Below are 26607 nucleotides of genomic sequence, written 5' to 3' on the forward strand. Positions count from 1 at the left end.
TGACTTACTCTCAGCTTGGGGCACATAAAGAGGTCGCATTAATCCAGTCGTCTCCAAAACACAGGCTCTCCAACCCTCCAGGCCCATCCTCCTCCTTTACTCAGGAGCCCCCACACATACCCTGCTTGCTGCAGTGAGCATTGGTTCAGGCTTGTCACACATCCCGCCCCATCTCTTCCCACTAGGCCCTTCCCCCGGTCCTCCACTTCCCCTGAGGCTCCATCCTTGGCCAAGCTGAAACTGGGCGGTGGTAAGAGCTATCCCGGGAGCCCAGGTCACTGTGGGGAGCCCCAGACTTTCCAATTTCCCTGGGGGTATGTCCTGGGGTGTCCAGGGGTGATGGGACACAAGCTGAGGGCTGCTCTTGGGGCCCACAGCCACTTGCCCGGGGCAGGATGAGGGTCTGGGGCTCCATATGGTGGCTCTGGCTCCCTGGGCAGCTCTTACAACATCTGGTCTCTGGTGTTGGGCCTGGAGAGGGGGTGGAGCCTCAGGTAAAGAGGAGGAGCAGCGGTGAGGCTTGCAGGAAGGGATGAGGCAGAGGGGGAAGAAGAGGAGCAGGGACTGGGTCATTGGGGGGATGTGGCTCCTGCATATGTTCTGCTTTTGCCTTTTTAAAAGGTAGTCACCCCACACTGAATGGGCTGACCTAGGACAGGAGATGGCGGTGACTGTGGGGGAGCTGAGGCCAGTTTTCACCACTTTGCACTGCTGGGGAAGCAGAAATGGAGCAGACAGGGATGGAGTCTGGGCCTGAGTCTCTTTCCAGGACTCCTGTGTGTCAGACCCTCACTCACACACACAGCTCTGCCCTGCTCAGTAGGTGTGCTGTGTGCAGAGCCATCAATGGGGGTGGGGGCAGCTGCCTGAATGGCTTCTCCTGAACTCCTGTGTTAATTATGTTTCTGACAGGACACAGTCAAAATTTCCTGGCTGAGGGCGTGGGGGAAGGGGGGGTGTCCGTGCCCCTTGAATAGCCCCTGTCCACAGCTGGTGCAGCCCCCATGGATCACACAGCTCCCAGAGCGCTCAGGAAGGGCCAGGACTGTGACTGCAGAACAGCCCTGCAGCTTTTTTCATGGCCCCTGGATGTTTAACCAGAGATGGGACAGGGACAGGCCAGGTGAAATGGTAAACAAAATCCACACCCCTTCTCTTTATTGACTGTATTGACAGACATTCTGAGGTCAAAGCAGCCACTGATACGGCTATTTATGGGCCAAGAACCTACCGGTGCCCTGGATTTCCATGAACACAGTCACTAGGTGAATGCTGCTGCCTGCCATTGTATCCTTCTCCAAGTTCCCTGTCCTCACTCCCCAGCTGGTGAGGACAGCCCCTATTTCATTGCTCCAAGCCTTAGATCCCATCAGAAGCTTTCTCTATTGAATGGAGATGAATATCTCATTGGTCCTGGATGTAAGGGTCCATAATGTAATAGGTGGAGCGTTTTTTAATCTCCCATGTCACAGGCGCTGGAGCCAGGTGATGAACTGACCCTTCACTTGATGAACAACCTGATTATCCTCCCACGAAGATGTTTGCTTTTCACGCTGTACACGATTCGGTTCATCAGGGGTGGGACCAGCAGGTAGACATATCTGAAGCACAGACAGGACAATCTGAAGCAAGTCAGAAGAACTATTCCCTAATCTGTAAAAAGAAAAGGAGTACTTGTGGCACCTTAGAGACTAACCAGTTTATTTGAGCATAATCTTTCGTGAGCTACAGCTCACTCTTATGTGCAGACAAACTTGTCTCTGGTATATAGAAGAGCAAGACAACACAGAGGTGGGAAACACAGGTTTTCAGGGGTCTGAGAAACTCCACCTTTGATGCAATGCTCACTGTTTTGAAGATCATCACATAAGAGAAGAAGATGAGCAGCGAATCCAACCCCATCGATAAGAGTGAACCAGACAAGCCACAGATGCTGTTGACTGTGATGTCTGAACAAGCCATCTTCATGACCTCCTGGTGCAGGCAATAGGAATGGGAGAGGACATTGACTCGACAGTATTGGTACTGTTTCAGGAGAAGGGGGAGTGGGACTACTATGGCTACTCCTCTTAGCATAAACACCAACCCCATCTTGGCTATTCTTGGCAGGGTTAAGATGGAGGCATATCTCAGTGGGTTACAGATCGCAACAAAGCGGTCAAAGGCCATCAACAAGAGCATGGAGGATTCAATGCATTGAAGCAAGTGGATGAAGAACAACTGGGCAAAACAGGCATGGAGGCTGATCTCCATTGAGTTGAACAAGAATGTGCCCAATATCGTCGGTATGGTGGCTATCAATAAGCCAAGGTCTGTGACGGCCAACATGGAAAGGAAAATGTACATGGGCTCATGGAGGCTTGGATCTGTTTTTATAATTAACAGAATGACTGAATTTCCTACTATTGAAATAACATACATTAAGCAGAAGGGGATAGAGATCCACAGATAGACGTCTTCCTGCCCAGGTATACCGGTGAGAAGGAACACTGCAGAGTTGAAGTTGGTGTCATTGAGAGCTGACGTAATGTACTGGGCAGGTCTGAGAAGTGTTGAACTTTCTTTCCTAAAAGGAAAAAGAACAGGAGACTAGATGATATTTAACTAGACATCATTCTGCTCGGAGTTGAAGTCTAGAGACTCTCAGGAGTTCAAGGTAGATCAGCAAAAACATAGTAATGGATTTACAGCAATAGGAAGATAGGCACTGCCAGACTGGATCAGACCTGCAGTCCATTTAGCCCAGTGGCCAGTTCTAGATGCTGCAGAGGAAGGTTCAAGAAGCCCTGAAATAGGCAGCTATGAGATAACCTGCTCCCAGGGAATGTTCCCCCCTGACACCCAGTAGTTAGACATATTTTGTGGTGTAAATGAGGAAAGCTTAGAACCCTTACAAAACTCTTTTTAAAATCCTCATTATTGTAATTGGATTTTCTGGTTAACCATATAAACATCCCGTCCCTCTTTGAATCTTGCTAAGTTTTGGCCCCATTGATATCTTGTGCCTGGGAGTTCCACAGCCTAATGTGCATTGTGTGATTTTAGAGTTCTGACCTTCCCAAAGACATCCTTTTCTGGCCCTTCACTTTGGAATGTGGCTTATTTTATCATGACGTGTATAAACGCATGGCAATTGCCTGGTTATGAAAGGTCATTGTATGTATATGCCCTGCTTTGAAGATATTTACAAATGTGTTTCATTGCCTCCTTATATGTATTTTTTAAAACTGTTCTCCACTTCTGAGAGTCCCAGTTATGCCAGTGCCTTTTTGCACTACATGGGATAAATTCTTAGGCGTATGTTCTGGATTCAATAACATTGACTTCAACTGCGTCACTCCAGATTTAAATGTGTAAATTCGATCAGAACTGGGCTATATTAACTTTCCCTTAAAAATGCTCCCAGTGATACACTCTGACCCCAAAAGTCCCTACAAGAGAACCTGAAGTGCTTTGCCTGGCAAATGTTGACTGAATTCACAGAGTTCAATCACCCAACGAGTTTCTCTTCATCGTCACAGGACTTGCATCCTCTCCCCATCCAAGGTTCTGTAGATATCTGCAAAGTTACAAGCTAACACAAACAGTTACTTCAGCTGTGCAGGGGCAGGGTAGGCCTTCCACATGGGTGAATACTGCAAACACTAGGTTTTCACTAGTATCCATTTGAGTGTGCAAGTTACTTCAGCCATGTGCGTGCAACAGGTGATGGGCGAAAATTACATACAACCACTATTGCATTCCCCTTTCCTGGATCTCAGCTCGACTCTTTGCTGAAACACAGACCAGCAGTTCTGATCTTTCAGGACTTTTTGGAAAGTCTCACACAGGTATTGCACAGGGATTTTGTTCATGTCCCTGAATGTAAGTGTTAGAAAGAACTTCTGATCAGTTACCAGGAGACAGTATCATACAACTGTTCACTGAACAAAGAGTTAACAGCACAAATCCGTTCCAAAAAGTATGTGGAGTACTTCTAAAATGCTTTCTAAAACAATACCAATTAAGCAGTAAAGTTACCACTGCTCCTTCCTGTAGAGATTCCAACATCTCTGCCATTGGCTTTCAATATACATCCTGTCATGAAAGTTTGGTTTCTAATATTTATATAACAATGAAAAGTTTTGGCATAACATTTATACAAAAGCCATTCCACAGGGATCATTGCCGGGTCCGGTTCTGTTCAATATCTTCACCAAGGATTTAGATAATGGCATATAGAGTACACTTATAAAGTTTGCAGATGATACAAACCTGGAAAGGGTTGCAAGTGCTTTGGAGGATAGGATTATAATTCAAAATGATCTGGACAAATTGGAGAAATGATTTTAAGTAAATAGATGAAATTCATTAAAGACAAATACAAAGTACTCCATTTAGGAAGCAACAATCAGTTGCACACATACAAAATGGGAAATGACTTCCTAGGATGGAGTACTGCGGAAAGGGATCTAAGTGTCATAGTGGGCCACATGCTAAATATGAGTCAACAGTGTAAAGCTGTTGCAAAAACAGCAAAAATCATTCTCAGATGCATTTGCAGGAGTGTTGAAAGCAAGACACAAGAAGTAATTCTTCCGCTCTACTCTGCTCTGATTCAGTCGCAACTGGAGTATTGTGCCCAGTTCTGGCCTCTACATTTCAGAAAAGATGTGGACAAACTGGAGAAAGTCCAGAGAAGAGCAACAAAAATGATTAAAGGTCTAGCAAACATGACCCATGAGGGAAGATTGAAAGAAATGGGTTTTAGTCTGGAAAAGAGAAGACTGAGAAGGGACACGATAACAGTTTTCAAGTACATAAAAGTTGTTACAAGGAGGGGAGAGAAAAATTATTCTCCCTAACCTCTGAGGATAGGAGAAGAAGCAATGGGCTTAAATTGAAGCAAGGAAGGTTTAGTTTGGACATTAGGAGAAACTTCCTAATTGTCAGGGTGGTTAAGCACTGGAATAAATTGCCTAGAGATGTTGTAGAATCTCCATCATTGGAGATTTTTAAGAGCAGGTTAGACAAACACCTGTCAGGGATGGTCTAGATGGTGCTTGGCCCTGCCATGAGTGCAGGGGACTGGACTTGATGGCCTCTCAAGGTGACTTCCAGTTCTACGTTTCTATGATTCTATGATTAAGTAGTAAAGTTACCACGGCTCCTTCCTGTACAGAGATTCCAACAACTCTGCTGCTGGCTTTCAATATACATGCCATGTCATCAAAGTTTGGTTTCTAATGTTTGGGTTACAATGAAACATGTTGGCCTAACCTTTACACATTTGCACTTTAGTACACACATGTCAACCCATTCTTTCCCCTCTCATCTACTTTCAGAGATAATTTCTCATTTTAGAGCTGGACTTAAACTGTAGCATCTGTCATCTGGATTTCTTCAGAATCTGAAAAGTTCACAGTGTTTCAGCCTTCATTCAATCACTTGTCAGCAAACAAAAGTCTAGTATCCTCTCTCCCTGGGGTAATAGCTGACTGGTTCTCCTCAGGTTCTGGTATTGTGACAGACAGAGCTGAGCTGACAAAATGAATGTGTGAGTGTCAAGGTTCCTTCCCCACTCTGAACTCTAGATGGGGGGACCTGCATGAAAACCTCCTAAGCTTACTTTTACCAGCCTAGGTTAAAACGTCCCCAAGGTACAAATTATTTTACCCTTTGCCCTTGGATTTCCACTGCCACCACCAAACTTTATCTGGGTTTACTGGGAAACATAGTTTGGACACGTCTTTCCCCCCAAAATCCTCCCAACCCTTGCACCCCACTTCCTGGGGAAGGTTTGGTAAAAATCCTCACCAATTTGCATAGGTGACCACAAACCCAAACCCTTGGATCTTAGAACAATGAAAAAGCATTCAGTTTCCTTACAAGAAGACTTTTCATAGAAGTAAAAAGAAAAGAATCACCTCTGTAAAATCAGGATGGTGAATACCTTACAGGGTAATTAGATTCAAAACATAGAGAATCCCTCTAGGCAAAACCTTAAGTTACAAAAAAGACACACAGACAGGAATATTCATTCTATTCAGCACAGCTATTTTCTCAGCCATTTCAAGAAATCATAATCTAACACATACCTAGCTAGATTACTTACTAAGTTCGAAGACTCCATTCCTGTTCTGTCCCCGGCAAAAGCAGCATACAGACAGACACAGACCCTTTGTTATTCTCCCTCCTCCCAGCTTTTGAAAGTATCTTGTCTCCTCATTGGTCATTTTGGTCCGGTGCCAGCGAGGTTACCTTTAGCTTCTTAACCCTTTACAGGTGAGAGGATTTTTCCTATGGCCAGGAGGGATTTTAAAGGGGTTTACGCTTCCCTTTATATTTATGACAGTGAGTTAAACCCAATTCTTGGGATGTTTCCTGTAGAGCTATAGTGGGTTAATTTTGGGGATGTTTATCTTATGGCTATATTACTTTAAACCAGTTCAGCTTCTCTTAGTTTAATAGCAGGCTGTTAGAAAACAAGCAGGAAGGGAAGCAACAGATCCATAAAAGCCATCTTTCAGAAACAAGGCAGCTGAGAGACAACACCAGAGCTACAAGCTGGGAATAGCCTATTTTGGGGCTCCAGCCACATTACACAGCTTATATTATCCCGAGAAGCTCTTCAGACTGACAGGGACCAACAGCAGTAGGGAAGTCTGCCTGTGTCCGCCGTCAGAATGGGAGGGCTTGGGGTAAGAGACAAGGATAGACTGTTGTTTGAAAACCCTTTAATTCTCCCGTGTTACACTTTATTCCTTGTGTTCAGACTAAACAGTGTTTTGGCTCTAGAAAGCTGGCTGGTCAGTCGTCTCACCACTACTCACAGACTCCCAAAGGGAAGAACCACAGGTGCCGAACCCACTCAGCAAGCACAGTCCACCCACAGTGTACTGTAGCCCAGGGCCTAGTCTGAGGGTGGGAGGATCGCAGGATTCCACCCCTAGGAAAGGGCAGGGTCTGAGGTCTGACATCTGGCACTCAGAGACCAGAACGGGGGTAGAGATACCATGAGCCCCATAACTCTGAGGGGTATCTATAGGCTAGAAGTGTTGGAGCCCTCAGCCAGTCAGGAAACAAAAATATGCCCTATCGGACCTGTTACCACAGAGCAACATAACTGAATTTCTGCCTTAACAATCGAGCCAGAGAATAAAAGCTTTGAAAATGCATTTGCTGATTAAATTTCCAGGAGGAAATAAACAGGAGGTGATTTGGGAACTAGTCACTGATATTCCAGGGGGGTCTCTTCTCACTCATCTCCTCGTAGGATCGGGCCCAGAGCACACAGCACCTCTCGAAATGAGAGCCCTTGAGAAATCCTGACACAGGGCACTGGAGTTTTAACACTCCGAGCTCGCTTTGAATGTCACATTTCTGTGTTGCTTGCACAGCTCATCATGGAGCATGGGAAGATGTAGAGGAAGGGCTCCTAAGCTACCTACTGCTGCCTGCCCTCCAGCCCCACTACAGAGTTACCGCGACAGCCCACCTGTGTCCTCTGCCGCTCCACAGAACAGCGGCAAATGGAAACAGCTTGCAGACTTTTCCCTGCAAGTTTGCATTTTAAAGAGAGTGAAACCTGCCAACGTACCGAATTTCTGCTAGAAGGGAGCCGCTGACACGAGAGGTCTTCACCCTAAAGGACAAGGAGTCATCAGAGAGGTTGCACGAGCAGAAGCATTTGTTGAGATAGGGAGTTAACTGTCTATATGAAGAATGTTTGCACATTCCCGTGGGGGGCAGTTGGCCCTTGGGTTAGTGTGCACCAGCTTTAACCCCCATCACGGCCAATGGCAAACTGCAGAGGCCAAATCACAGGAGACGCTTGGCGAACCTACCTAACCGGACTACAGCGCCAGCCCTGCTGCAGGCTCTATTCCTGGAATTCAGGCTTGTCGTCACTGTTCGTATGGATCCAATTAGTCACATGGCTACATCGGGGGCGGCCACGTGGTAACAATGTCACAGCTGTGATCTTGCCGAAATAAAATTAATAAATAAGTAAATTAATAATAAAATATTATTAATATAGGACCAGATTTTTCCCCAGTAGCCCCCTGACCTGTATTACAAACCCAAGGTGCAGGCCAGGGAAGGGAGATTCCACAAGGCTCCCTACATGGAAATTTCCCTCGGATCGTTCCAGGAGGGGGGTTCCCTTCCCTTCTCCCGAGGAATGAAAAGGGGGACCCAGGATCAAGGGATCCCCAAAGTTACGCAAAGATCTTGGTGATCCACTGGTAGCTAGGCCCCCCACCCACAATCTCTGGGCCTCCACACCTGCTCTAGAACCCTCTCCAGCTCCCTGCTAGCACAGGCTCACCAGAGATGTGCTACCAGGGCATGTCACAGTAGCCACTGCCTGCAGGATCTGCTGAAGGCACATTGTACAGTGTGGAGGGGGCAACACATAGATGGGAAGGCTGGTTAGAGTAGTTAATGGGCACAATAACCCACCTGCAGACTGGTCAGGAGGTTTCGAGACTCCATCAGTTCAACCATCATTTACGTTCTCAGGATGAGGCAGATGAAAAGCCTCCAATTTCTCTTGGGGATCCAGGCACCTGGAAGCTGAGCTTTCAGAGAACAATGTTCCATTTCCTATGAAAAGTAACCCCCAAAAAGGATGCAAAGGAAACATTTTAGTTTGGGTCAAAATGTTGTGTGTTTTCCAGCCCAGCTCCAGCTCAAACCTTCAGCCTCTGTCACTTGTGCTACAGGCCCACGCCACTAGCTGGCAGTAGCCCTCCATCAGCCTGCCACACTGAGCAGCCCCTTAGGGTGACTATAATTCCCAAAGAGAAAACAGGAGACCCCCAGATGATCGCATTAAGCCTCCCAACCCAATGAGATGCTGTTGCCTATTGCTGTAACTCTGTAGGGGCCCCCTCAGATTTCAGGAGGCTGTTTCCTCCCCAACAGCTCTGCCTCATCCCTTGCAGGTGGCTGGCATCTCCACTCACCTCCCCCGAACATTCCTCCACTCTCCACTTTTCCACATCTTTGACAGAAGTGGGCATATGTCCTCTTTGCTGTTCTCAGCTGACCAAGTCAGCAAGAGGAAACAGGACAAATGCCTTCTTCTGGAAAAAAAAAAGTCTGACACAGGAATTAAAAAAGAGACTGTTCTGGACCAAAAAGATACATATTGAAACTATATGTTTTGTCACCCTACCATGGATGGTGGCTACACAAGCTCTATAATGGAAGGAGCCCCTGGAAAAGGCTTGTCTGAATCAAACCATCCATCAGAGGAACAGATTCAGAACATAAGAATGACCACATGGATTCAGACCAATGGTCCATCTAGCCCAGTGTCCTGTCTTCTGACAATGGCCAGTGAAGATGCTTCAGAGGCAATTAACAGAACAGCGGAATTATTAAGTGTTTCATCCTCTGTTGTCTGCTCCCATCCTCTGACAGTCAGTGGTTTACAGACACCAGAGCATGGGGTTTCGTCCCTCACTATCCTGGCTAATAGCCACTGATGAACCTCTCTCCCTTGATCTTACCTGGACCCAGTTACGCATTTGGCCTTCACAACGTCACCTAGCAATGAGTTCCACAGGCTGACTGTGCTTTGTGTGAAGAAATACTTCCTTTTGTTTCTTTTAAACCTGATGCTCATTAACTTCACGGGGGACCCCTGTGAAGGGTCAAATAGCTCTTCCTCAATCATTTCCTCCACATCAATCATGACTTTACCGACCTCTCTCATATTCCCTCTGAGTCGTCTCTTTTCCAAGCTGAAAATCCCCAGGCTTTTCCCTGCCCCTAAAGATTTTTGTCACCTTTGTCTGTACATTTTCCAAGTCTAATATATCTTTTCTGAGATGGGGTGACCAGAACTACACAAAGTATTCAAGGTGTGGGCATACCACAGATTTAGAGATTCGTATATTTCCGTCACTCTTCGGGGAGGCGAGCCCGCCGGCCACACTCCTTCTGCACGAGGCACACCATATCCTGCACCCGGAATGCCAAGCCCCCCCATCCTGGAGATGCCCAGAGCCTCCACAGCCCACGGGGATGGAGCCGTCCCCCCACCCGCCCGAGCTGTGACACTCCACCTGTCTTGAGACCTGAAGCCAACCTGGGGAAAAGCTTCTCTCGGCCCAAAAAAACTTGAGGTTGTTATTTTCACCTTGCAGGTTCCAGGGCAGCTGAGGAGACGGTTGTGACACTGCCCGCATATTCATCACAGTAGTATCCTTGCGATATGTGTATGACACAGTTCTAACATATCTTCTACAAAATATAGCCTGTGAGGTGTCTATGAAAAAGTTATGGTTTCCAGAATATGATGATCCTATTTGTGTGCATGTATCATTTTTATATCTGAACTTATGAATATAGACTATGTATCTATGGTCCAAATGTGGTTACACTGGCTTGACAACCACCAGGCAGAATGTTTCCATTGAAGACAGCTAGCTGTGAAGAGCCGGTTCAGGGTACTGGGCCTGTCATAAATATAAAGGGAAGGGTAAACCCCTTTAAAAAACCCTCCTGGCCAGAGGAAAACTCCTCTCACCTGTAAAGGGTTAAGAAGCTAAAGGTAACCTCGCTGGCACCTGACCAAAATGACCAATGAGGAGACAAGATACTTTCAAAAGCTGGGAGGAGGGAGAGAAACAAAGGGTCTCTTTCTGTCTATATGCTGCTTTTGTCGGGGATAGAACAGGAATGGAGTCTTAGAACTTTTAGTAAGTAATCTAGCTAGGTAGGCATTAGATTATGATTTCTTTAAATGGCTGAGAAAAGAATTGTGCTGAATAGAATAACTATTTTGTCTGTATATCTTTTTTGTAACTTAAGGTTTTGCCTAGAGGGATTCTCTATGTTTTGAATCTAATTACCCTGTAAGGTATCTACCATCCTGATTTTACAGAGGGGATTTCTTTACTTCTATTTACTCCTATTTCTATTAAAAGTCTTCTTGTAAGAAAACGGAATGCTTTTTCATTGTTCTCGGATCCAAGGGTTTGGGTCTGTGGTCACCTATGCAAATTGGTGAGGCTTTTTATCCAACATTTCCCAGGAAAGTGGGGGTGCAAGTGTTGGGAGTATTGTTCATTGTTCTTAAGATCCAAGGGTCTGGGTCTGTACTCACCTAGGCAAATTGGTGAGGCTTTTTTTCCAAACCTTGTCCAGGAAGTGGGGTGCAAGGTTTTGGGAAGTATTTGGGGGGAAAGACGTTTCCAAACAGCTCTTCCCCAGTAACAAGTATTTGTTTGGTGGTGGTAGCGGCCAATCCAAGGACAAAGGGTGGAATATTTTGTACCTTGGGGAAGTTTTGACCTAAGCTGGTAAAGATAAGCCTAGGAGGTTTTCATGCAGGTCCCCACATCTGTACCCTAGCGTTCAGAGTGGGGAAGGAACCTTGACAGGGCCATTAGGGGAAACAGTGGGCCTTAAGAGAAGTTTATCCCTCACCAGGTGAGCCTTCCTGAGAATGTTCCAGACGGCCTATTGGTAATGGCTCCTATGACTCAGTCGGGCATGCAAGGGCATGTGAGATAAATGAAGTTTCTGTGTGGGGGTAGCACCCTTTCGGACTGGAAAAGGCACCCTCCACCTTCCAGAAATTGTTACATAATCTTCTGGCTGGATTTGGGGAATTTGCAGTCACCTACCTTGATGATGTGGCTATATTCTCAGATTCATGGGGAATCACAGATGCATCCGAGCATGGTGCAGGAGGAGTTTAAAAGCAATAAGGACCACATCAACAATTCCATCCTGCCGTGTTTCTCAGCAAAAGAACTTTCTGAGAGGCAAAGCCACTGGTCACTCTTCGAAAAAGAAGATTACACCATTGTGTATGCTCTGGAGAAGCTACGCCCATACATTTGGGGACTGCGCTTCCAACTGCAGACTGACCATGCTGCCCTGAAGTGGCTTCACACAGTCAGAGAGACGAACAAAAAACATCTTCGCTGCAGTTTAGCTATTCAACACTTTGATGTTGAGATACAACACATTTCAGGAGCCGCTAACAAAGTGGCTGATGCACTCTGCCAGGAAGGTTTCCCAGAATCAGCCAGGTAAAAATGTCCCTGCATTCTAAGGCATTGTACTCCTTAAAATGTAAAAGTACTGTTTAGTTCTTCATGTAATTATTAGTAAAATTAGCGGTGCATATAATTTATTAATTCTCTTTCCTAAACCTCCAGGAAGAAATCCCAGCCGTTGTGGACCTGACCTGAACCAGGCTGGCCAGCACTGTCTGTGATTTGGGGGGCATGTGATAAATGAAGGTGTAGGGGGGGTAGCTCCCTTTTATGAACACCCAGACAGGCAGTTAGCTGTAAAATCCCTCTTGGTGTCTCTTCTCTCTTTGCTTTACCTGTAAAGGGTGAACAAGCCCACAGGTAAAAGAAAAGGAGTGGGCACCTAACCAAAAGAGCCAATGGGAAGGCTAGAATTTTTCAAATTGGGAAAGAAACTTTCCCTTTGTCTGTTGTTCTCTGGAGAAAGAGACAGGGACCAGCAATGCTGTAAGCAGCAATGCTGTGTAAGGCTTGAACCAGGTATGAAAATTCATCTTCCACACCTAGAAGAAATCATGGGACAGGGCATGGTTAAATAGACGTGATTAGGTTTATTTCTTTATTTTGACTTTTGGAGCTCCTCTGTGCTAACCCCAGATGCTTTTGTTTGCTTGTAACCGTTAAGCTGAACCCCAAGAAAGCTATTTTGGGTGCTTAATTTTTGGAATTGCTCTTTTCAAATCTAGCAAAAGCCTAAGTTCCACATGTATTTTCTTCCTCTTCGTTTTTAATAAAATTTCCGTTTTTTAAGAAGAGGACTGGATTTTTGGTGTTCTAAGAGGTTTGTGCACATGCTGTTTGATTAGCTGGTGGCAACAGCTAATTTCCTTTGTTTTCTTTTCCAGTTCTTCCCCAGGGAACGGGGGGAGGACTTGTGGGTCCCCCACAGAGAGGAATTCCCAAGTGCTCCTTCCTGGGTCCAAGTTGTTTTATTTTGTTTTTGTTTTTTTGCATTTGGGTGGTGGCAGCAATTACCAAGCCAAGGTCAGAGAAAAGCTGTAACCTTGGGAGTTTACTACAAGCCTGGAGTGGCCAGTATTATTTTTTAGACTCCTTTTGGGCTGCCATCTTCTGCACTCGGAGTGACAGAGTGGGGATTCAGCCTTGACAGCATGTGACCAGACCACATGACACTGAACTCCATTGTGGTTACCTGTATTTTTCCGCTATCTAAGCTGGGGAATAACACCATCTCTTGGCCTCACTCCCTACACAAGGGAACTCCTGGAAACACCTGAGGAACAAAGACTGAACGGGGGGCAGTGCCAGTGGTGGACATAGGCCTGGACAGGCTAAGCCTCCCTGGTGCTGCTGTGGCCACTCGCTGCCAGTTGCAGGGTTCGCACAGGGAACTTTTTATTCTTATGTGCCATGCAGGTTCCAGGGTAGCTGAGGAGGCAATATGTGCTACTCAGCTCCTTCAGGAATCTCGCTGCACTCCATGGAGATTACTGATGAAACCAGGAAGCTGAGAAACACAGACCGCTGTGACTGGTTGTCACCCCCAGGGTGCAGTCTTGGTGCTGTGGGAACCCCTGTGCCGCTCAACCCTCCAGCATGGCTGGCCAATCGTACACTGCTTTGTTGGTGACAAAGACAGCCTCTTCAAGCCCTGTTATCACCCAACACAACGGTAGGTGGCGCCATACACCCAGTTGAGCTGCCTGAGTGCTTTAGCGAGCCACTCAAGGACAGGCTGGAGACAACAGACAATTTCCCAACTCCCCAGCCTTTGTTCCCTTACTGGAGTATAAACCCCAAATTATACCATTCTGCATTGCACAGGAGTACAACACAAGCTCATTAATATAGGTGGCTCTCTTGGGGACTCAGGAGAGTGAGCTCGGCATGGCTGGCAGTGCTCCAGCCAGCACAGTGCTCCTCCAACATTGGGGGTGGGTTGGGGGGATCATTGGTTCAGCCATGCGGTGTGTGGAAGCTCTGGGCTGCTCTGGGAGAGGGGGGCTCGCTACTCTGGCTCTGGCTGTGGTAGTGGGGCAAAAGGAGTGGTGAATTAGGGTGGACTGCCCATCCCCAGTTGGGCAGGAGAGTCCCGAAATACAGAGTTCAAGTCCCAGTGTGGGTTGAATGACTTTAGAAGAGTATTTGTCCTGAATTACCTGCCATGCCGATCCACGCCTGCCCAAGGCTCATGGGCAGTGCCACCCTATTCACAGTTAGGGGGTGGAGGAGGTCCTTAGCTCCCCCTCCACCGGCTATGAGGCCATGCCCCAGGTTAGGGGGCAGGTGGAGGGTCTGGGGTTCCCCAGAGCAGCACTTGCTCCCTGGGCTCCTCTTACCATGGCCTGTCTGTGATGTCCAGCCTAGTCAGTGGGTGAGGCTTGGGGAAAGAGGAGGACCAGGTGGTGGGAGTTCAGGGGGAAGAAGAGGGCCAGGGGCGAGGCCATGGTAGGGGGCAGGGCTCCTGCCTGTGTCCTGCTTTTGGCTTTTGAGAAGGTGCTCACCCTACACTGAATGGGCTGGGCTGAGACAGGAGATTGTTGTGACTCTGTTGGAGACCTGAGGCCTGTTTCTACCCCTTTGCATTGCTGGGGCAGCACAAACAGAGGGGAGGAGTCCTAGGAAATATGCTTCTGTGTGCAGAGCCATCAACAATGGGTAGGGGATGTTACCTGAATGGCTTCTCCTGGGGCTCCTGTGTTAATCATGTCTCTGACACGACTCAGTCTCAAGCACCTGGGTGAGGGCATGGGGGAAGGGTGCGGGACTGTGTCCCTTGAATAGCCCCTGTCCACAGCTGGTGCATGGATCATGCAGCTCCCAGAGCGCTCAGGAAGCACCAGGACTGTGACTGCAGAAGAGCTCTGCAAGACCTCAGCAAGTTTGCAGATGACACTAAACTGGGAGGAGAGGTAGATACGCTGGAGGGTAGGGATAGGATACAGAGAGCCCTGGACAAATTAGAGGACTGGGCCAAAAGAAATCTGATGAGGTTCAACAAGGACCAATGCAGAGTCCTGCACTTAGGATGGAAAAATCCCATGCACAGCTAAAAACTAGGGACTGAATGGCTCGGCAGCAGTTCTGCAGAAAAGGACCTAGGGGTTACAGTGGACGAGAAGCTGGATATGAGTCAACAGTGTGCCCCTGTTGCCAAGGAGGCCAATGGCACACTTCCTTTGAAGTTTTTAAGGTTAGGCTTGACAAAGCCCTGGCTGGGATGATTTAGTTGGGGATTGGTCCTGCTTTGAGCGGGGGGTTGGACTAGATAACCTGAGGTCCCTTTCAACCCAGATATTCTATGATTCTATGGTTCTGTGATTTGGACAGTGTGACAGGCCAGGAATGGAAAACAACCTCCACACCCCTTCTCTGGATTCACTGTATTGACCGGAATTCTGAGGTTGGAACAGCCACCGATACGGCTCTTCATGGGCCAACATCTCACCAGTCCCCTGGCTCTCCACGAACACAGTCACTTTGTATATGCTGCTGCCTGCCTTGGTCTCCTTCCCCCAGTGCCCTGTCCTCTCTGACCAGCGAGTGGGAACAGCCCCACTTCCACTACTCCGCGTCTTACACCCCTTCTGAACTTCTCCCTAAAGAGTGGTTTCAGAGTAACAGCCGTGTTAGTCTGTATTCGTAAAAAGAAAAGGAGTACTTGTGGCACCTTAGAGACTAACCAGTTTATTTGAGCATGAGCTTTCTCAAATAAACTGGTTAGTCTCTAAGGTGCCACAAGTAATTCTTTTTCTCTAAAGAATGGAAATCAGTAGCTCTTCTAGGCCTGGTCTACACTGGGGGGGCGGAATCGATCTAAGATATGCAACTTTAGCTATGAGAATAGCATAGCTGAAGTTGACGTATCTTAGATTGACTTAGAATCACTTTCTCCGCAGTCTCGCGGTGTTGGATCGACGGCCGCCGCTCCCCTGTTGACTCCGCTTCCTCCTCTTGCCCTGGTGGAGTTCTGGAGTCGACAGCAGAGCAATCGGAGATCATGTAGATGTGGCCCTAGACTCACACATAAGGTTCCAGGATTGAATAGGTGGCCATGGCCTGTTTTTCTTAACTCCTGTGTCACCATATGATGAAATGACTATTCATTTGACAAACACCCTAATTATCCTTGCACGAAGGTGTTTGCTTTTCACACTGTACACTATTGGATTAATCAGGGGCGGGCCCAGCAAGTAGGTGTAGCCCAGGAGAATTTGAAGCAAGGGAGAAGAGCCCCTCCAGAATCTGTGTATGACAGTCAGGCTGAACTCTGGCATGTAGAAGACCAGGACGGCGCAGAGGTGGGAGACGCAGGTGTTCAAGGCCCTGAGGCACTCCATGTGGGATGCGATGCTTAGCACTGCTTTGAGGATCATCACATAAGAGAGGAAGATGAGCAGTGAGTCCAACCACAGAGTTATGAGTGTAACAAATAAGCCATGGATGTTATTGACTGTGATGTCCGCACATGCCAACTTCATGATGTCCTGGTACAGGCAGTAAGAATGGGAGAGGACGTTTTCTCGACAGTATTGGAACTGTTTCAGGAGTAAGGGGAATGGTAATTCTATGGCCACACCTCTTAGCACAACCACCAACCCCATCTTGGCTATTCTCGGCAGGGTTAAGATGGAAGCATATCTCAGTGGGTTACAGATTGCAACGAAGCGATCAAAGGCCATCATCAAAAGCATGGCGGATTCAATTGTTGCGAGAAAGTGGATAAAGAACATCTGGGTAAAACAAGCATTGAGGCTGATTTCCCTAGAGTTAAACAAGTATATACCCAGTGTCGTCGGTATGGTGGTTATCGATAAACCAAGGTCTGTGAAGGCCAACATGGAAAGGAAAATGTACATGGGCTCATGGAGGCTTGGATCTGTTTTTATAACAAACAGAATGAGTGAATTTCCTATTATTGAAGTAACATACACAAAGCAGAAGGGGATAGAGATCCAGAGATGGACGTCTTCCTTCCCAGGTATCCCGGTGAGAAAGAAAACGGCAGGGTTGAATTTGGTTTCATTGACAGCTGACATAATGGACTGAGAAGCTCCGATGAGTTTTAAACTTTTCTTCCTGGAAGGAAAAAGAACAGGAGACTAGATGATATTTATTGAGACATCATTCTGCTCTGAGTGGAATTCTAGAGACTCCCTGGAGTTCAAGGAAGATCAGCAAAAACATAGTTTTGGATTTTCAGCACCAATAGTAATCCATATAAACACCCTGTCCCTCTTTGCATTCTTCTAAGCAACTGGCCCCATTGATATCTTGTGGCTCAGCGTTCCACAGCCTATCTGAGCACTGTGTGCTTTTGCAATTGTGACCTTCCCACAGACACCCTTTTTGGCCCTGCACTTCTGAGTATGGCCCATTGTATCATAACATGTGTGTAAACACGTGGCAAGTGCACGGTGAAAACGGTCATAGTATTTATCTACCCTGTACTGAAGCTATTTACGTGTTTCATTGCCTCATTATATATATTTTATTTACTTTATCCTCTCCGGAGAGTCCAAATTATGCCACTACCTCTTTGGAGCACATGAGATCATTTTTCGCACCATTTTCTGAATTCAATAACATCGACTGTAACGGCATCACTCCAGATTTACAAGTGTCAATTCAATTAGAAGAGGACTCCATTAACTTTCCCTTGCCAAATGCTCCCAGTAATATACTCTGACCTCCCAAAATCCCTCCAAGAGAAGCTGAAATGATTTCCTAGCCAATGTTGACTGAATGCAGAGAGTTCAATTGTCCTATAGACTTCCTTAATCCTCACAGGATCTGCATCCTGTATTTGGCAAATGAGAAGCTTGACAGAAAAGACAGAGAGTTATTTCAGCTGGGCGGGGTGGGGTTGGTGTTACAAAAGGATGAATAGTGCAAACACTAAGTTTGCACTAATATCCAGCTGAGTGTGCAAGTTACTTCAGCCATGCTCGTGTGACAGGTGATGTGTGTAAATTACATTGAAACCACTATTACACTCCCCTTTCATGCACCTCAGATCTACTCTTTGCTGAAACACCGACCAGCGGTTCTGTTCTCCAGGACCTTTTGGAAAGTCTTTCACAGGTATTACAGAGTGGTTGAGTGCACGGCCCTGAATTCTTGCATTCACAATCGAACCAGAGAATAAAATGGTTGAAAATGCATTTGCTGATTAAATTTCCAGGACAAAATAAACCTGGCGTGATTGGGGAACTAGTAACTCTTATTCCCTGGGGTCTCTTCTTGCTCAGCCCAGAGCATTATCGGGCTCAGAGCACACGGCATCTACAGAAAGAGGAGCCCTTCAGAAATCCTGACACAGGGCATCAGGGTTTTAACACTCTGAGCTCGCTTGGAATGTCAGATTTCTGTGTAGCTGAAATTATTCACTGTGCAGCATGGGTAGATGTAGGGGAGGAGTTCCCAAATGACCTTGCGCTGCCTTCCCTCCAGCCCCATCACTGAGTCCTCTGCTGCTTCAGACAATATCTGCCAATGGAAACACCTTGCAGCCTTTCCCCTTCACTTCACATTTGAAAGATAGCCAAACCTGCCAACGTACCCAATTCCTGCTGGAAGGGGAGCTGCTGACACCAGAGGTCTTCACCCTGCAGCACAAGGAGTCACCGGACAGGTTGCGTGGGCAGCAGGCTGCAGGCAGTATCTGTTCAGATAGCGAGGGAACTGTCTTTATGAAGCAGGTTTGCACATTCCCTTGGGGCCTATTTGGCCATCAGGGAACCTCAGCTGCTCGGCTTTGTTTGCACCAGGTTTAATCCCCGTGACAGCCAATGGCAAACTGCAGGAGGCCAAATCACAGGGGATGCACGGTGATGCTAGTCAACTGGACTGCAGTGCCAGGCCCTGCTGCAGGCTCTACTCCTGGGATCCGGGTTTGTCGTCCCTGTTCGTGTGGTTCCGATTAGTCACCTGGCTACCTCGGGGGCGGCCACATGGTAACAATGTCACAGCTGTGATCTTGCTGAAATAAAATTAATAAATAAGTAAATTAATAATGAAAATATTATTAATATAGGACCAGATTTCTCCCCAGTAGCCCCTGTCCTGTATTACAAACCCAGGGTGCAGGCCAGGGAAGGGAGATTCCACAAGGCTCCCTACATGGAATAATTCCCTCGGATCGTTCCAGGAAGGGGGTCCCTTCATCAGTTCAACCATCATTTATGTTCTGAGGATGAGGCAGATGAAAAGCCTTCCATTCCTCTGGAGGATCCAGGCAGCTGCAGCTGGGTAGCATCATGGCAGCTGAGCTTTCAGAGAACAATGTTCCATTTTCTATGAAAAGTCACCCGGTCAGGGTTCCTTCCCCACTCTGAACTCTAGGGTACAGATGTGGGGACCCGCATGAAAGATCCCCTAAGATTAAAAACTTCCCCAAGGTAAAAACTTTGCCTTGTCCTTGAACCCTATGCTGCCACCACCAAGCGTTTTAAAGAAAGAACAGGGGAAGAGACCACTTGGAGACATCTTCCCCCAAAATATCCCCCCGAGCCCAACGGCCCCTTTCCTGGGGAGGCTTAAGAATAATATCCTAACCAATTGGTTACAAAACCATCAAAGACCCAAACCCCTGGATCTTGGAAGAATGGAAAAATCAGTCAGGTTCTGAAAAGAAGGGTTTTATTAAAAAAAGAAAGGTAAAAATCATCTCTGTAAACTCAGGATGGAAAATACTTTACAGGGTATACAGATACAAAACAAAGAGGATCCCCCTCTGGGCTAAACCATAAAGTTACAGAAAACAGGAATAAACCTACCTCTTAAGACAGGGAAAATTCACATAAAACAAAAGATAAACTCATCCATCTTGCCTGGCTTACCTACACTGGTTGCAATATTGGAGACTCGGATTAGGATAGGCAGGAGAAGATGGATTTCTGTCTTACCTCTCTCAGTCCCAAGAGAGGACAACCACGTAAACAAAGAGAACAAACAAAACGCTTCCCCCACCACAAGATTTGAAAGTATCATGTCTCCTTACTGGTCCTTTGGGTCAGGTGCTACTCATGATGAATACAGGAAAGAAAAGCTTAAATAATAGGCTAAACAACCCACTTAGCCACGGGGAAAGGCCCCAACCAGAGAATAATGAGCCTAGCCAATCCTCCCCAGTTTGCTGATGAATGCCCTTTACCATCTGCCTTAGGTGTTGTAAATTAACTTCTATGGATGGCCCTGCATTTGTTATATTAAAGCAACACATGCCTGCAAACTCTTTGAATAGGTGACCATGGCATAGAAGCAAATAATTTACAGCTAGCCTGTTCTGTAGCATACCCTGACGTACTTCCCCTAACTTATGTGAGAGTTGGGCCAGGACGGTTGAGGTTAAATGAATGCCCTTTGCCACCGTGCAGGCAAGGTGCTCTATTGCGTGATAATTATGCACCACAAGCCCAGAAATACCAACTAAGAAAAAGGCCAGAGCTGCTGCCTCAGTCTCTGAGAATAAGGTTACCTCTGACTTACAGGTGGAATCAATCAATAGCATCCCTTTTATGACGGGCAGATAACTGCGGAGGGTATGGAAAAATCAATGGGGCCACGAGACCAAGAAAGCAGGGACCCCCAGAACTATTGGCCGGGACAGAGGAATACGCATGTCTGCCACATATAAGAAACCACCCTGCTGGCAATTTCATGTGCCCATAGACAAAGGAGATTTCCACACTGTTATTACATTTAAGTTCTTCATTGGTGAGATTTTCCCCAATGTGAGTAGCATTTACAAACCTCATACAAGAGGGGGCAAGGGTTGTATTGGCTAGGCAATAAGAAAACATGGAGGCATCTAACTTATACTGGGCAGGTCCAAGGGTATATAAATCAGTATAAGTAAATGTTTTATTTATGGTTTTTAACAGGGAATAATGCTGGACCAGGGTTGGGGCTGCACATACACCAATAAAACAAGTCTCCATGATTGCATCCACTGAAAATGTATGTGGCAAACAAAACGACGTTGCATTCACTGCACTCTGGGCCAGTGCCAGCCAGGTATTTATGGGTACAGTGCCTGAAACAGCAGTACCGGTTAGGCACACGGCCAAGAGGGGGAATAAAATATACCCTCCCATCTATTTTTCTGCCTTCCCGGCAGGCTGCCATTTGAATAATAATTTTAGTCCAAGATCCTCAGTGGAGGGGGCTGAATGCACGGTCCACCTTTCAGCCGGGGGGGTTGACACCGCTTTCAGCCGGGTATAATGAATCCAATTCTTGTGTCCCTCGACCTTTGCTGCCGTGTGGGAGACCAGCAGGATGGTATAGGGTCCCTTCCACTTTTCCGGGAGGGGCTCGTCTTTCCAGGTATGTACGAGCAGTGAATCATCAGGCTGCAGGGAGTGGATGGGCGAGTCCAAGGGTAGAGGCTGGGAATCCTTAGTATACTAAGGGCCACTAGCAGAGGTCCCAGCGGGCAAACTTTCAGCTTCCACGGTGTCATTGAGGGTCACAAGAGCATAACCCGCCCTTCTTTGCCCATCTATCACCATGCTGCTACCATCAGTGTACCACTCATAATCTGCATTTGGGAGGGGCACATCCTTCAAGTCCGGGCAGCTAGAATATTGGGCATCTATGATCTCCAAACAGTCATGTTTCTGTTTCTCAGTTTCTGGTAAGAGGGTGGCAGGGTGAAAGGATGGACAAGGCTGCAGCGTGACCTCGGGGTTCTCTAAGAGCTTTGCTTGGTATCTTGCCATACGCGCTTGTGTGAGCCAGAGGCTGCCCTTAACATCCAGTAAAGCGCGTACCATGTGTGGTGTAAAAACCTGTATTGTTCACCCTAGTGTCAGTTTCTCTGCTTCTGCCAGGGTCAGGGTGGTTTCTTCCCCACTCTGAACTCTAGGGTACAGATGTGGGGACCCGCATGAAAGACTCCCTAAGCTTATTCTTACCAGCTTAGGTTAAAAACTTCCTCAAGGTACAAACTTTGCCTTCTCCTTGAACCCTATGCTACCATCACCAATCATTTTAAACAAAGAACAGGGGAAGAGACCACTTGGAGACGTCTTCCTCCAAAATATCCACCCAGGCCCTACGCCCCCTTTCCTGGGGAGGCTTAAGAATAATATCCTAACCAATTGGTTACAAAACCATCAAAGACCCAAACCCCTGGATCTTGGAAGAATGGAAAAATCAGTCAGGTTCTGAAAAAAAGGGTTTTATTAAAAAAAGAATGGTAAAAATCATCTCTGTAAACTCAGGATGGAAAATACTTTACAGGGTATTCAGATACAAAACAGAGAGGATCCCCCTCTGGGCAAAACCGTAAAGTTAAAAAATAAAAAAAACAGGAATAAACGTACCTCTTAAGACAGGGAAAATTCACATAAAACAAAAGACAAACTCATCCTTCTTGCCTGGCTTACCTACACTGGTTGCAATATTGGAGGCTTGGATTAGGATAGGCAGGAGAAGACGGATTTCTGTCTTATCTCTCTCAGTCTCAAGAGAGGACAACCACGTAAAGAAGGAGCACAAACAAAACCCTTCCCCCACCCCAAGATTTGAAAGTATCATGTCTCCTTATTGTTCCTTTGGGTAGGTGCTAGCCAGGTTAGCTGAGCTTCTCAACCCTTTACAGATAAGAGGATGTTGCTTCTGGCCAGGAGGGATTTTATAGCACTCCATACAGAAAGGTGGTTACCTTTTCCTTTATCTTTATGACACACCCAAAAAAAGGATGCAAAGGAAACATTTTAGTTTGGGTCAAAATGTTGTGTGTTTTCCAGCCCAGCTCCAGCTCAAACCATCAGCCTCTGTCACTTGTGCTACAGGCCCACGCCACTAGGTGGCAGTAGCCCTCCATCAGCCTGCCACACTGACAGCCTCTTAAGGTGTCAGTTATATTTCCCAAAGAGAAAACAGGAGACCCCCAGATGATCGCATTAAGGCTCCCAACCCCATGAGATGTTGTTGCTGTAACTCTGTAGGGGCCCCCTCAGGTTTCAGGAGGCTGTTTCCTCCCCCACAGCTCTGCTTCATCCCTTGCGGGTGGCTGGCATCTCCACTCACTTCCCCCGAACATTCCTCCACTCTCCACTTCCCCACTTTTTTGACAGAAGTGGGCATATGTCCTCTTTGCTTTTCCCAGCTGATCAAGTCAGCAAGAGGAAACAGGACAAATGCCCCCTTTGAAAAAAAAAAAGTCTGACACAGGACTTAAAAAAGGGACTGTCCTAGCCAAAAAAGATACGTACTGAAACTATATGTATTGTCACCCTACCATGGATGGTGGCTACACAAGCTCTATAATGGAGACAGCTCCTGGAAAAGGCTTGTCTGACTCAAACCATCCATCAGAGGAACAGATTCAGAACATAAGAATGACCATATGGATTCAGACCAATGGTCCATCTAGCCCAGTGTCCTGTCTTCTGACAATGGCCAGTGAAGATGCTTCAGAGGCAATTAACAGAATAGCGGAATTATTAAGTGTTTCATCCTCCGTCGTCTGCTCCCATCCTCTGACAGTCAGTGGTTTACAGACACCCAGAGCATGGGGTTTCGTCCCTCACTATCCTGGCTAATAGCCACTGATGAACCTCTCTCCCTTGATCTTACCTGGACCCAGTTACGCATTTGGCCTTCACAACGTCACCTAGCAATGAGTTCCACAGGCTGACTGTGCCTTGTGTGAAGAAATACTTCCTTTTGTTTCTTTTAAACCTGATGCTCATTAACTTCACGGGGGACCCCTGTGAAGGGGCAAATAGCTCTTCCTCAATCACTTCCTCCACATCAATCATGACTTTACCGACCTCTCTCATATTCCCTCTGAGTCGTCTCTTTTCCAAGCTGAAAATCCCCAGGCTTTTCCTCTCCTCATATGGAAGCTGTTCCCTGCCCCTAAAGATTTTTGTCACCTTTGTCTGTACATTTTACAAGTCTAATATATCTTTTCTGAGATGGGGCGACCAGAACTACACAAAGTATTCAAGGCGTGGGCATACCACAGATTTAGAGATTCGTATATTTCTGTCACTCTTCAGGGAGGCGAGCCCGCCGGCCACACTCCTTCTGCACAAGGCACACCCTACCCTGCACCCGGAATGCCAAGCCCCCCCATCCTGGAGATGCCCAGAGCCTCCACAGCCCACGGGGATGGAGCCGCCCCCCCACCCGCCCGAGCCGTGCCACTCCACCTCTCTTGAGACATGAAGCCAACCTGGGGAAAAGCTTGTCTTGTCCCAAAAATCCTAAGCTTGTTATTTGCACCTTGCAGGTTCCAGGGCAGCCGAGGAGACGGTTGTGACACTGCCTGCATATTCATCACAGTAGTATCCTTGCGATATGTTTATGACATAGTTCTGATGTATCTTCTACAAAATATAGCCTGTGAGGTGTCTATGAAAAAGTTATGGTTTCCAGAAAATGATGATCCTATTTGTGTGCATGTATCATTTTTATATCTGAACTTATGAATATAGACTATGTATCTATGTTCCAAATGTGGTTACACTGGCTTGACAACCACCAGGTAGAACGTTTCCATTGAAGACAGCTAATTGTGAAGGGCCGGTTCAGGGTAGTGGGCCATTAGGGGAAACAATAGGCCTTACGAGAAGTTTATCCCTCACCAGTTGAGCCTTCCTGAGAATGTCCCAGACAGCTTATTGGTAATGGTTCCTATGACTCAGTCGGGCATGCAAGCCATGTGAGATAAATAAAGTTTCTGTGTGGGGGGGTAGCTCCCTTTCGCACTGTGAAATGCACCCTCCACCTTCCAGAAATTGGTATATAACCTTCTGGCTGGATTTGGGGAATTTGCAGTCACCTACCTTGATGATGTGGCTATATTCTCAGATTCATGGGCAACCACAGATGCCTCCGAGCATGGTGTAGGAGGAGTTTAAATGCAATAAGGACCACATCAGCAATTCCATCCTGTCGTGTTTTTCAGCAAAAGAAGTTTCTGAGAGGCAAAGCCATTGGTCACTCTCCGAAAAAGAAGATTACGCCATTGTGTATGCTCTGGAGAACCTATGCCTATACCTTTGGGGACTGCGCTTCCAACTGCAGACTGACCATGCTGCCCTGAAGTGGCTTCACACAGTCAGAGAGATGAACAAAAGTCATCTTCGCTGCAGTTTAGCTATTCAACAATTTGATGTTGAGATACATCACATTTCAAGAGCCGCTAACAAAGTGGCTGATGCACTCTCCCAGGAAGGTTTCCCAGAATCAGCCGGGTAAAAATGTCCCTGCATTCTAAATCATTGTAGTCCTTAAAATGGAAAAAGTACTGTTTAGTTCTTCATGTAATTATTAGTAAAATTAGCGGTGCATGTAACTTATTAACTCTCTTTCCTAAACCTCCAGGAAGAAATCCCAGCCGGGGTGGACCTGACCTGAACCAGGCTGGCCAGCACTGTCTGTGATTTGGGGGCATGTGATAAATGAAGGTGTAGGGGGGGTAGCTCCCTTTTATGAACACCCAGACAGGCAGTTAGCTGTAAAATCCCTCTTGGTGTCTCTTCTCTCTTTGCTTTACCTGTAAAGGGTGAAGAAGCCCACAGGTAAAACAAAAGGAGTGGGCACCTAACCAAAAGAGCCAAAGGGAAGGCTAGAACTTTTCAAATTGGGAAAGAAACTTTCCCTTTGTCTGTTGTTCTCTGGAGAAGGAGACAGGGACCAGCAATGCTATAAGCAGCAACGCTGTGTAAGGCTTGAACCAGGTATAAAAATTCATCTTCTATACCTAGAAGAAATCATGGGACAGGACATGAAATAGGTTTATTTCTTTGTTTTGGCTTTTTGGGCTCATCTGTGCTAACCCCAGATGATTTTGTTTGCTTGTAACCTCTAAGCTGAACCCCAAGAAAGCTATTTTGGGTGCTTAATTTTTGGAATTGCTCTTTTCAAATCTAGCAAAAGTCTTAGTTCTGGATGTATTTTTCTTCCTCTTCGTTTTTAATAAAATTTCCCTTTTTTAAGAAGAGGACTGGATTTTGGTGTCCTAAGAGGTTTGTGCACATGCTGTTTGATTAGCTGGTGGCAACAGCTAATTTCCTTTATTTTCTTTTTCAGGACTTCCCCAGAGGAGCGGAGCGGGGGAGGACTTGCGGGTCCCCCATAGAGAGGAATTCCCAAGTGCTCCTTCCAAGGTCCAAGGGTTTTTTTGTTTGTTTGTTTGTTTGTTTGTTTGTTTTTTGGCATTTGGATTGTGGCATCAATTACCAAGAAACGGTCAGAAAAAAGCTTTAACCTTCGGAGTTTATTACAAGCCTGGAATGGCCAATATTACATTTTAGAATCCTTGTGGGCCCCCACATTCTGCACTCGGAGTGACAGAGTGGGGATCCAGCCTTGACAGCATGTGACCAGACCACATGACACTGAACTCCATTGTGGTTAGCTGTATTTTTCCGCTATCTAAGCTGGCGAATAACATCATCTCTTGGCCTCACTCCCTACACAAGGGAACTCCTGGAAACACCTGAGGAACAAATACTGAACGGGGGAAAGTGCTAGTTCTAGGTTAAAGGGGTGTGTAGGCTGTTTATGAAAACTTGGTGGACTGCTTGTATCATCAGTCAGTGTGAAAATTTACTAATTTAAGTCCTATCTATCTAGTATC

The 26607-nt window shown here is 46.6% G+C and overlaps 2 protein-coding genes across 2 annotated transcripts; both read right to left on the bottom strand.

The window, feature by feature from the left end:
• Positions 1 to 1501: 1501 nt before the first annotated feature.
• Positions 1502 to 9685, bottom strand: LOC102936874 (olfactory receptor 51G2-like). Its single transcript, XM_037889810.1, has 5 exons — positions 9606 to 9685; positions 8952 to 9071; positions 7580 to 7624; positions 1730 to 2566; positions 1502 to 1622 (listed from the first exon to the last, which is right to left on the bottom strand). Exons 1-5 carry the CDS (start codon positions 9683 to 9685, stop codon positions 1502 to 1504), a joined length of 1203 nt encoding a protein of 400 aa, XP_037745738.1.
• A 6420-nt stretch (positions 9686 to 16105) lies between these two features.
• On the bottom strand, positions 16106 to 17041 carry LOC119565167 (olfactory receptor 51G2-like). The gene has a single exon (XM_037889622.1). It carries the CDS (start codon positions 17039 to 17041, stop codon positions 16106 to 16108), a length of 936 nt encoding a protein of 311 aa, XP_037745550.1.
• Between the last annotated feature and the right edge of the window lie 9566 nt (positions 17042 to 26607).

The sequence above is a fragment of the Chelonia mydas genome, chromosome 1, assembly GCF_015237465.2.
Source record: "Chelonia mydas isolate rCheMyd1 chromosome 1, rCheMyd1.pri.v2, whole genome shotgun sequence".
Taxonomy (NCBI): domain Eukaryota; kingdom Metazoa; phylum Chordata; order Testudines; family Cheloniidae; genus Chelonia; species Chelonia mydas.